This window comes from Poecilia formosa, unplaced genomic scaffold, assembly GCF_000485575.1.
Source record: "Poecilia formosa unplaced genomic scaffold, Poecilia_formosa-5.1.2 Scaffold292, whole genome shotgun sequence".
In the NCBI taxonomy this organism is placed as follows: Eukaryota; Metazoa; Chordata; class Actinopteri; order Cyprinodontiformes; family Poeciliidae; genus Poecilia; species Poecilia formosa.
In genome coordinates this window covers 694513-706370 of record NW_006800231.1, presented here as the reverse complement: position 1 = coordinate 706370, position 11858 = coordinate 694513, and the positions used below count along the sequence as shown (strand labels likewise).

Genomic DNA, 11858 nt, shown 5'->3' with positions numbered 1-11858 from the left:
TCTGATCAGCCACTAATGTCCACAAACCTGTTTGGTTTAGCAGCTGTGTAACCATCAGTCTGTGAGTCATTATGTTCTGTTTGTTATCTATATATTGCATCAGCAAGTGGATCAATCAAGTGAAAACTACAGACCAACCAGAAGTCTACTGGATAGTCTGTTGACCACCCATCACGTTTAGGTTTTTTCAGCCACATTAAGAGGTTTGCACTGACTAGACGGTTGACAACATCTTCATCAGGTTTCCTTGGAAATCAGCCTCTGACGCAGCACTAGATGTTATTATTAGCACAGTCAAAGAGAATTTGGACATAGAACAAAAAAAATTCCTGCCGATATGAGATCTGAGTCATTAATTAAAGTAGAGAAAAATGTGTTTAGACCTGCACCGTACCTGTACCAACCTGTCTTAGAGAATGAATCAATGAGATAGCATGCAAACAACGTTTTCATGCTTTATAGTATTGAATCATACTAACAATAGAGCAGTTCCTACCAGGAACCGCTGAGCAAGAAATACAACAGCAATAAAATACAATAAGTGAAGGAAATGTTTATGTGGGGGAATTTAACAGTGATACCAGCGACTCATGACTAAAACTCAAAAGCATCAGGGGAGGTAGTGGAAGATTCCTGCATCCGGTCATATCTGTGCTAAACACTTGGCTGAAGGCGTTGATAAGAGACTGGAGAGGGGTTCGGTAGAATTTCTTGAAAACGCAGCTTCATTTCATAAGCATTCACATGGTGGATTATGATAGCAAAGAGTCCTCAGGAATATACCAGTGTTTGAAACGGGAATATAACTTGTGTCCTTTTATCCAATGACCACTGGAGATAAACGACAACCCCCTCACAATCAACCTGCAACAACATGCAGCAAAAGGCTATTAGTAAAGCTACCTGCAGTTCATTACTGAAACTTTACAGCTAATGTTCAGTCGAGAGCAAATTTAACAAAACTATAATAAACTGTAAAGCTTTAACATTCTTAAGATCCTGTTGGAGTTGATTTCAGCTTCTTCTACCACTCAGCTTTTACAGCAATCTCTCTTTTCTGGAAAAATACACAATCCCATAGAAAATGTATGCTTATAAAATTAGAAAATGTGTCTCTTTTCACATAATATAGCCTGTAAATTAATGTGTTAAGGATTTTGAAATGTATGAGTCAAATCAAAGAAAATCTCTGATTTTCTTGCCACACAGAATTTTTTTCTGTTTTAGCTGTTTCAATTGTTAGTTCTGTTTAGAACTAAACTTATTCAGCAGGTTTAACTATTTATTGTGCTGATTTTTTTTTTTTTTTTTTTACAGAGAAAGCCTTCTATGCTTTCAGTTTTATTTAACGCTTGTTTACTTCTGAGCTCATTCCTTTTAAGGATTCAGAAGTTACATTGCTTTTGGGCATGGAATGCAATTTATAATATTTTTTATAGCATCTCCTGGATTTATATCAGTGCAATACAGAGTAGTCAAATTTCCAAGGATGTTAAATACTGGTTAGTTTTAACTCCACCCACTCTATTTAAATCCACTATGTTAGTCAGCACTCAGCTTCACATTGGAACTTGATCTTGACCAACAGGATTGGAATCGTGGGAATAAGAAGACTTTTGAGTGACTCCATACTCTGAGCTCTACATTAAAGGTAAGACAATTTATTTTGCATAATGTGTGGACTATGTGTAAATAGGTAATCTTTCAGACAAAGATTTTCTATTTTTATTTTGTTTCTGCATTAACTTTTGTTTCTGCAGAAACAAAAAATAATGTAGAATTCAGTTTGTATAAGGCATATTTAAATATATGCCTATATTTAAATATGCTTTTTGCCATCATTGTCTTTTAGAAAAAAAGAAAAACATGGACTTTCTTTTATTTTCTTTTCCAGTTTCCCAAGTTGGAATTCTCAGCTTCAACGTTTTGCTATAATTTTTTATTATTATTTATTTATTGCTCTCCCTCCATTTTTGGAGGGCTGAAAGTCGGTGAGGTAGCCCCCCTCCAACTCCTGCAGAGAGAGGGTGTACAAAGTTGAAGCTTATCCGGAGATGCGGTCCTTCCTCCCGCTTGTCGTGTATTGCATCAGCCTGCTTTCCCTCCAGCAGCTGTCGGCTTCACCGGCCGGGGAGCGTCCTGACGGAAACAGGTACGACAAGATTAACCACCGGCTAATAACGCTTTACTACTGTTTCCGCTGCTGTTGTCGGTATAATAACACACTAATACAATTGTTTTAGACGATAAAACAAAGCTACACCTGGTTGGCTAAGTTTAAAAACATTTACTCACCTGTTACTTTACGGCAAATTAGTTCACGGGAAGTGCTGCAAGTCGGAAACCTTAAAGCGGAATGGGTAGGAACAAGTTACTTCTGCAATTGACTTGTTTTTAATTTAAGGAGTTGAAAATATGGGTTTTCTGCCGGTGTGGTGGAGCGTAACAGATCTGGAACTTTAACTAAAGTTTGTTACTAGTTTGGTTAACTCTAATTTTCTGCCCGCGTGTCTAAAGAGTCACATGAGTGTGAGTGTTTGGAGGTGGTTGCTGTTATGTCGTGCAGTTTACAGATAATGAGCTCTACAAAGTCAAAGGCTGTCTACAATAAAACACTTTCTTTCTTTCTTCCTTTTTTTTTGACATTATTGTGAAAATTAAAAAAAAAAATAATGCGAATATTTTAAATGCTTAAAATACCACAATAGTTCGAAACTCCTGGTTATTATAATTATCATTATAAAAATTATACAGCATTTGATGAGGTCATGGATTAAGTTCTAACGTGAAATAATATTAATTTAAAAAAGCAACAATTTAGCAGGTCCAGTATAAAAAATGACCCACATTCTGAATTTAAAGTTGAAGTGAACTGTATTTTCTAGTGTACTATACCTCCGCACTTAAATCCCCAAAGCATGTGTGACATATTCGTCTTACACAAGGAGGGGAAACCAGTTTGTTTTCATGAATGGAGCCCCATAATGGATTATTGTGAATGTGACGATACCTGTACTTTTCCGCCCTTTTAAACTGCAGGGGTTTTAGTCACAAAGCCCAACCATAAGAGATTAGGCAACAACCAGAGCGCTTAGTAACAGCCTGCAGACCCAGTTTGATGTGTGTGCGGGGTCAGCAGCTATACAAACTTGTGTTGCAATGTTATCACAGTTGAGTAGCGTACGTGAATGTAGATGATGAGTGTAAATGGCGCCTTCTACTGGTAGAGTCTGATAAGACGATGCATTTTTTTCTTTAGAGGCAACTTTTCTGTATTTCCATCCATTTGTGAGTTAATATATATATATATATATATATATATATATATATATATATATATATATATATATATATATATATATATATATTAGACACGTACACTTTTTTGTAGGCTGCCTTTCTCTATTTATCTATCTAGAGAAAATTCCACTCATTCACTTGCTTTATATTCAAAGGGATTAAACTGTAGGAATGGTATCATTAAATTTGTACATTTGAAACTGTAACTTTAAAAAAGCTTTCTACACTTTGATACCAGAAACAAGCAAAGCAAATGCTCAGTTTGAACAAAGTCTCTGACTGAAGTAGGAAATGAAAAAGCTTTGTGACTGAAAAAATATGAATATAACCCCGTAGATAACTCAGAAAATTTTGAAAATTGCATTTTTCCTCCTTTTTAGTGTCCCATTTTAAAATAATTAAGAAAAGTTGGAGAAAAATCCCCTCATCACTATGCATACTTCACATGTCCGACACAATAAAGCAAGAGGGTTTGGAAGAATAATAAAGCTAACATCTGTGCTGATGATCTAAAACTATTGGAGGCAAAGCATTATCACCCAGCACCATCTCATCTCATTGCCTATTGATGTGTGTGAGCAAGCGCTGAACATCTGCTGTTGAAACCTTCACCTGCCCAGCACCTTAATCCCCTCAATCCATCTCGTCTCCGCTTAACAAGAGAGTCCTAATCCCTCCGCTATCCCTAAAGATGTGTCTTTTTCCCAGTTTGATCCAGTCTGCCATTTCCCCTTTCGAGCATAATTGGTTGTAAATGTTCCATTGCTTTCTTATTATGACACTAAATTCTTACTCCCAGTTCCATTGAGCACATGATGTCCTGTTAACATCACATGCTGACAGAAGAATAACAGTAGACATAACTATTCTACATTTCTTTCACCTGTTAGACACTGGGTGGATTTCTGTCATTCCTTCCATGTTCTTTTTCTGTCCACGTTCTGTCTCTGTAACCTGATAAGGTAATGCTAAAGAAGTCCTTAAGATGCAGAACTGCCGCTTGCCAAACTAGGAGCGATTGCATGTTTTTCTGATCACATGCAGCAAATACCCTTCATTTTCTGCTGAAGTATTTTTCCTTTTATGTCTTCTTTTAGGTTAACCAGTTTTTTTTTATCTTTATTTATCTCACTAAAATATGTCAAAACTTGCCAGTTTTAGCTAATATTTCTAGCTAAGAACAATGACCTTTCACCCACATTTTAGCATCAGTACATATCTTTGGTGTGCCACCAAAGCTAAATTGTGCTTTGGTTGTTGAGCACTTTCCAATACAGATTACTGATTAAATGACTCATTGTTTTGAGATGAAGGACATGCCAAACAGATTTGCACCTGGACCCCTATTGGGCCCCACTGTGTTCGCATCAGGGCACAGTAACATGAGAGTTCAGTCTGGGTGCTTGTAGTCCAGGTTTGTTTAACGTCATGTGAGGTCACATGACGTTATGTTTTTTTTTTCCCATTAAATCATTAATGGGGAAAAACGAGAGTGAGCTACAGACAACCTTTAGAAACAGACAGATTTAATCCCACACAGGGTGTGTCCTGTAACATAATATTATTACAACCATTAATTATAATAATTACTATTAGTATAGTAATTATTATCTAATTAGTAATTATAATAACAATATAAGGATTTTAAGTTAGGTATTTCAGTGTTCTGTGCATGGGTTCTTGGGACTGAAAAGTTACAGTTGAGCAGGGTGAAAGCAGTGACCAAACGGGGAGAATTCCATTCTGGATTATCGTCTTAGACCAAAATCCAACCCTGGCATCCATAAAGAGCTGCTTTCCACATGGAAACCCATTTTGTAGAGGCGTGACTTTACATGTGCTGTGTATGTAAGAAGAGCAGCACTCATCTGATGATGTGGTTGAATGTTTTGTTTATTGATCACAGGGTTTCAAAGGCTCGTTCCGGTTTAAACTTTTGACTTCAACTATCAAAACCACAGGGCTAGAATCATCAGCACCGCAGATTATAGTTCTGTGTTGTGCAACAGTGGAGTCAGTGTATGAGTCATACAAAATATTACCAATTTAAATCCACAATGAATTTCAGTGTCAAGATGCAATGGTGACTGCAGTTAGAGAGAAACAAGACATGCGTCCAGTAAGTTAAATACTAGTCCCACTGTTTAGATGGGTGATGTGGCACCATGGCACACCAAGCCTGATCTGAAAATAGTCTGCGGCATCCCATTATGCAACTGTCTCTCCAGCAACAGCCTCGTCTTTGGCAACTGAGTCCTCGTCAGGCTACCATACTTGTTTGAATAGCATTGACCTTCCATTTTGTGCCAGATTACTGTACAACATTTCAATGGTACACAGTTTTCAGCCACTCAGTGGGAGTAAAGTCTGAGTGCTTGTGTTGAGTCAGCATTTTACTGAGTATATTTAGAACAGCTGTGGTGTCTGCCACTGACAACTTGGTGCTAAATTTTTCTTGTAGTTGGAAAAGCAAACATATGATGCATTTGCTCAGCTGTGGTGTTCCAACAGAATTAATAAGGTTTACTTCTCGTCTGCCAGGTGTAGTCATTTTTTTTCAACCCTTTTTCCATTGGTGGTGATAAGTTAGACACTCAGCGGCTTGACTCTTATTGATGAGCTACCAGGTCAAGTTGTAAGAACGATACCTGGTGTTCAAACAACGAGCAGATGGTAGAGATGTCTCTACTGTTTACCGAGAGGCCAGTACATTCTGCTTGCTTTGCTGACCGTGTTCTTTCTAGCAGAGAAATTGTCCCAAAGTCCACGTTCCAGAAAACACGTTTTATGCATGGATCAACGAAAAGTCAAACGATCTCCAAATAACATGGTTACATCAAAAACATACCCTTTTTAACTTGAAGGAACTCGTTACTGTGCACAGATTCATTACAAGACCAGCTAAAGCTCCACTGGTTTGCTTTATATTTGTTCTGTTTCCCCTTGAACCTTTCAGCAAAACTGAAACAAGTCTCATCAGGTTTCTTGATAATAAGATCCCTTGCCTATTTAACAAAAAGCCAACAATAATCAGGTGGCGACGTAAAAAAGGTAGCAACCAAGGCTGACTCAGGAGTATGCTATTCAAGGCATCAAAAGGTTATTTATTTTTATGCCCCAATTAAGAGACAGGCATGTTGAAATGCACAAAGTTGTGCTCACATGCAAAAGGTAAACAGATGTTTGGTACTCCTACTAAAAGTTTCACAGTATTAGCTGATCCTAACCCTACAAAGAAAACAATAGGAGATATGCATGACTAAAATTTGTACTTCTTTCAAAAGAAACCCATTCATATTACTCAGTGATATAAAATATTATGTAGTTGGGAAGATATACTGATCTTATGAACTGTGTTTGTATTTCAGCACAAGACATAAGCAGTATCTAGTGTGATTGGTCTGTTTGTGGACAGGGTTTGAAGTTGCAGAAAGGAGGGTGTCTGGTTTGGGAATCTCAGGGTCTCTTTTTCTTTGGTTTGATGATGAGCTTCTGTGTGTGTCTTTGGATCATGACCCTCAGTGTGTGCTTGAATGCTTTGCTTTGTATTCTAACAGTTTACATCACAGTCATTCAAAAATTCGTTATTATCCCTTACAGTTTGTAGTTGTTACTCGCTTGTGACTACTTTTCGATGTGTCTCAGTGGACTGATATTAGTGGGACGACTTCAACTCCCCATTCTGTGTGAGGACATTCCAGTTGATCATGGCATGTAAAGAACATCACATGACGATATAGGTTTTTGTTCTGGGTCTCTAACAGACTGGCTTCATGCTTAGGGTTGTACCTCCTTGATGGTATTGCCGTCTCCCCAGTGCAGCTAACAGGACTTAGCAAGTACGGAAAATGGGCAGCAATTTAACCACCCATAAAGAGGCGTTGTCCGTGTCAGGAGTTTTTGAGGTTTTGCAATGTTCCTCAAAATATTTCTTAGCATTTTTTGTGGTTTGGCATGATGCACCATAATGCTTGAGGAGACTTCTACTGCTGACTTGGTGCAGTGGATATGCCCAGTTTGCTGAAATGTTCAAATTGAAGGCAAGTATTACATGAATGTCTGCATTCAAGGTTTGCCAGCACTGCATTAAAGTGTTGTGATTTTGGCCATTTCAGATTCTGATTAGCTGAAAAATTTTCTTGCAATGATATGTGTATTTACCTGCTTACTTTTGCATTTTATCTTTTGTTCATCCACTACTGTTTGCTTAATCCACTTATATTTCAAAAAACTAAAGAAACACCTTTTTACTGGCTGTTTTTCTTTCCAGACTGAATCATCAAAAAGAACCAATCGACCAGGAAAGGGAGCTCTCCACTCCCTCAGAAGGCCAGTCCAACACTGTCCCAGCATCTCCAGCAGCAAGCAAACTCCACAAATGGATGTTAAGCCTCGTGAGGCACCCACCGGCATCCAGTTTGAGGACGGCATCTCCTGGCCTGACATGGGCACAGCCTGATGAGGCTTTTCAGATCAAGAGAAGGGCTAAGAGATCTCGTGGCCATGGACACTCGAAAGGGGGCAGAAACCACCACCAGCATCTCCAGTTTAAGAGAGTGGGGTGTGTCCTGGGAACCTGCCAAGTACAGAACCTCAGCCACCGTCTGTATCAGCTCATCGGTCAGAATGGCAGGGAAGAATCATCCCCCATTAACCCTAGGAGCCCTCATAGTTATGGATGAGCTAGGTAGCCCCATAGAAGGTCTGTCAGTATTTGTCTTTTAATGTCTTAGTTCTAGTTTTTGCATTTAGGATTAATCTAGTGCACAGCCAGCTTTGACTTATTTTAGAAGTCTCCTGCTTTTACTGTTTGTACTTGATTGGTGGATTTTAAAGTTAAATTTTAAGATCAGAACTTACCAAATCAACTCCAAGGATCGACCATCTCCGTCACAGGAAAATATGGACATTAAAACATTATGGATTTGTCAGCTTGAATACTAAAAGGAAGACAAAAGCTGACATTGGGACATTTTAATCTGGATAAAGTAAGAATTGAGCTGTGTCTTCAGTGCCACTCAGTGGAGTACTTCTTGTTGCTAACTGAATTTCATAGCTTTGGCTCCTTTGCTTTTCACTGATCACAAACTTAAGCCCCTAATGTGGATTAGAAGCTGGACCATGAACTGGAGACTGTCAAAATCAATGTGTTTCTGAATATCTTTTCAACAGTCAAGTGAACCCTTTTACCTCTCCATCAGCTTTGAAGTTCATACACTGTGTCTAACATGAACTCAGATCACCACAACAGTCCTTGAGTTTGTAGCTGAACTTAATCTGAGATCATCCACAGTCAAGACTTACAGCAAACATTGTGATTTAAGACCCCATGAAAAGGAAAATAAGAGTCAGCATGCAGTCAAGAAAAGTTCTGTTTCAATTTTGTGCTTCACACAGTTGAAAATAAAAGTGAACACTATAGTCTGATTAGCATTTCATTGTTTGAGTGAAAACAATGAAATGCTAGAAATAACTTTAAAAAGTATTTTAGCAGTTAGATCAAATCAGAAAAAGAACTTTTTAAAAATGTATCAACAAGCTACTTTGTTTAGTGGACTAGCAGATGAGGTTAGGCTTCCTGGTTTCAACAACTTAAAAGTTAAACTCTTGAGTCTCTTATGTCATCCAAGTCGAGTCTACAGCAAAGATGCGAAAGTAGACAAATCAGAAATAGGTAAAACACCCTAGTAAAACATTTACTTTCATTTTTACTTTCCAACTATGTAATATGGTGTTACGATGTGGGTTTGAAACAAAAACCACGCTGACCAAAATGCTAGCTGTACAGTGCCTAGTTTCAAATATGAACACAAATAGCCAGGCACCAGTAAAATGCATGCCCCGACATTTTGTTGTCTTCTATTTATGTCTGCGTCTGAGATGGTGGGTGGATGATAGACCAGGAATTGCTGGGAAACAAGGTCTTGTTAGTCCACCATGGTATAATTTGTTTGAGTCTTAAAGTTCTCATCCATCCAGCTTTCCATTTTCTATACCCACTTAATTCCCATTTAAGGAAACCACCATCAAGCGAGTGGGTTATGTCATAGAGACTATGCTCTATGCCAGCTGTAGCTGGGCAAGTAGCGGGAAACAATCTGGAGAAGTCACCAGTCCATCATGAGGACAAGGTTATGATCCTAATGTTTCCACACCCACCATATTACCTAAATCATGAGGTTGAGACGCAGCTTGAATCAAAAATAGAATCAGTTAAAATTTGAAGCAACAGGTCAGACTTCAGTCAAAACTGGAAGTCTGTGTTGGCCTGCAAAACTCTGACTGGTCCATCTTTGGTATTGGTATTAGAATTAGATGTAAACTTTTTTAATAAACCTTCAAAGATAGTAGAGTTGGAGTACTGTTTGAGTAGGAAAGTGAGTCACTTCATATTATTATTATTATTATTATTATTATTATTATTATTATTATTATTATTATTATTATTATTATTATTATTATGTTTCTATTTAGTTTCTATTGTTTTCTGTAATCTTGAAACAGCATTAGTAAAATCTCACCAAATACCTGGAAATACTTGATTGACTGAGTGGCCTTACAGTATGTGACCCACATAATATGATAACATGTTATTTATGTATTTTCCACTTGTCTTTATTTCTTCCGTCTTCCATCTACTTTTGTCCACCCTGGTCAAATCGTGGTAGTGTTCAATGTGTTCAAAGCCTCACTAAGGTAAATCGTGCCTTTCTCTCTGCTGTAACGGAGCTTATCAATGTCTCGTGACAGATCATTAAACGGCTTTTAAAATGACAAACAAAAACATCTCTCTACTTTCTCGAAATGTAACTTTTCAGCCATTCTATTTGTTTTGGATGAGTTTTGCCTTATCACTGTTCTGCTTTCGCAGTGTGTTTTTGGGACGTCACACATTGCGTCATACAGAGTTGCGTTAGCAAACCCTACCACAGTCGATGCCTTCCGGTTAGAGACCACGGACAGTGTTTCAAGGCTATCCATGACTAAGATTCATAGGAGTTCAGTGATGTTCCTGTTAGTTTTTCAGCAGACTTGTTTTCTTGTTTTCACATTTGAGTGTCACGTGTTCTTCTTTAGGGTCACAGGAAAGCACTTTAATGCAATCATGTTGACAGTTTTTTTACAACTTGAATTTCAATGTTGAAGAGCTAGCAACAGTAGGATGAGGTGCTTCCTGTAAAAGTTGTCTTATTGTCTGTGAAGATGTACGTGTGCCCCCTGTGATGTGAGGAGTGTTGAGTGCACTCGTGAATATATGTTATACTTTTGTATTTAAAGAAAGTTATGTATTTAAGTATTTAACTTATCTTGTATGATAATGCCTGAATGTCACCGAGAACTATTTATCTTATCTTTTCCATTGTTCTTTATCATAGTGGGAATTAAGTTTCTGACTGTAGTTGAAATGTTACTGTTTGACCATGTTCTTCAGTCTTTAAAATAAAGAACCATACTGTGTATAGTGACAGAGTACTGAGTGTATTTTAAATGTTTGTGCAAAACTTTTCATAGTTTTTCATGTTACAACCAAAACCTTATTAAGTTTAAAGAAAAATGTTATTTCAAGAGTTTATGAATGAAATCCATTTGCTCATCTAAAAGTTGACATTTTTGCCCATTCTTCTGCAAAATAGCTCAAGCTCCGTCAGACTGAATGAGGAGTGACAGTAAACTTATGCTGTAAGGTTCTGCTCCAGATTCTCAGTTAGTTTTAGGTCTGAATTCTGACAGCACCGTACTGAGACATTATTAGGTTCTGATAGCCATTAGATACCTGCTGTAGCTCTAGGTTTAGGGTGGTGGCTCTGCTGGAAGCTGAAGTCTCAAATCTTCTTCAGCATCTAGCAGGTTTTGTTCTAGGGTTGCCTCTTAGCTCCATTCATCTTTTCATCAACTGACCAGCATCTGTGTTCCTGCAGAAAAAAAGACTTCCCACAGCATGGAACAGGCACCACCATGTTTCACATATGGTCATATGTTATTATGTTATTTTATATGTTATTTTGATGAAAGTACCTATTATCACCATTTAATCTAATGGAAGCTTAAGAGTTGTGACTGATTTTGAAAGGCACTATAAAGACATTCAGGATGTGATCCCTCTTCTCCAGGTTTCCAGGCCTTTGACCTGGAAACAACGTCTCAAATGTTGCAACTAAAGTCAATCATTACATGATGAAGGCTGATGGAGGGCATTGGACATTGTGAATGAGACATGGAGGGATCAGGACATGATCTGATAGCTGCTACATCAGTGTGTATGACAGAACAGGGTTAATGAGTGATGGAGGGAGTCTGACCAAAAGCAAGACCAGGATTTGGTATCCAGAGGGGGCGGAGTTCAGGGGAAGAGTGCTGAAGGGTAAAAGGGGACGAATGAATTTGTCAACCCTTGATAGGTCTTTAAAAGGGTAATTTTTGACATATTTCTTGGAGCCAAATGCTTCGGGAGGTGGATGTCACTTTCCATTAAGTCCGGTTAATTCCTGTCAAGAGGTCAAATCCCTGCCTTGCACATCACATGCTTCCAATGTTTGGCTCCCATGATTCTTATTAAA

The 11858-nt window shown here is 38.1% G+C and overlaps 1 protein-coding gene across 3 annotated transcripts; it reads left to right on the top strand.

Annotated features, from left to right (window-relative positions):
- The first annotated feature begins 1547 nt into the window (after positions 1–1547).
- adm2a (adrenomedullin 2a) lies at positions 1548–10766 on the top strand. 3 transcript variants are annotated; one of them, XM_007572028.2, is made up of 3 exons: positions 1548–1651; positions 1895–2152; positions 7571–10766. In XM_007572028.2, the coding sequence occupies exons 2-3, from the start codon at positions 2055–2057 to the stop codon at positions 7980–7982; spliced, it is 510 nt and encodes a 169-aa protein (XP_007572090.1). In that variant the 5' UTR covers positions 1548–1651; positions 1895–2054; the 3' UTR covers positions 7983–10766. The 3 variants fall into 3 exon arrangements, with proteins under 3 accessions (XP_007572090.1, XP_016537246.1, XP_016537247.1); XM_016681760.1 differs by having other exon boundaries at positions 1554–1651; positions 1980–2152; XM_016681761.1 differs by having other exon boundaries at positions 1561–1651; positions 1989–2152.
- Positions 10767–11858: the final 1092 nt, after the last annotated feature.

What these genes read in the sequence shown, in the direction of transcription:
- adm2a (XM_007572028.2), top strand. Translation starts at nt 2,055, where the DNA reads ATGCGGTCCTTCCTCCCGCTTGTCGTGTATTGCATCAGCCTGCTTTCC. An exon ending in GAGCGTCCTGACGGAAACAG is followed by an intron (nt 2,153 to 7,570) that starts GTACGACAAGAT and finishes TTTTCTTTCCAG; the next exon opens with ACTGAATCATCAAAAAGAAC.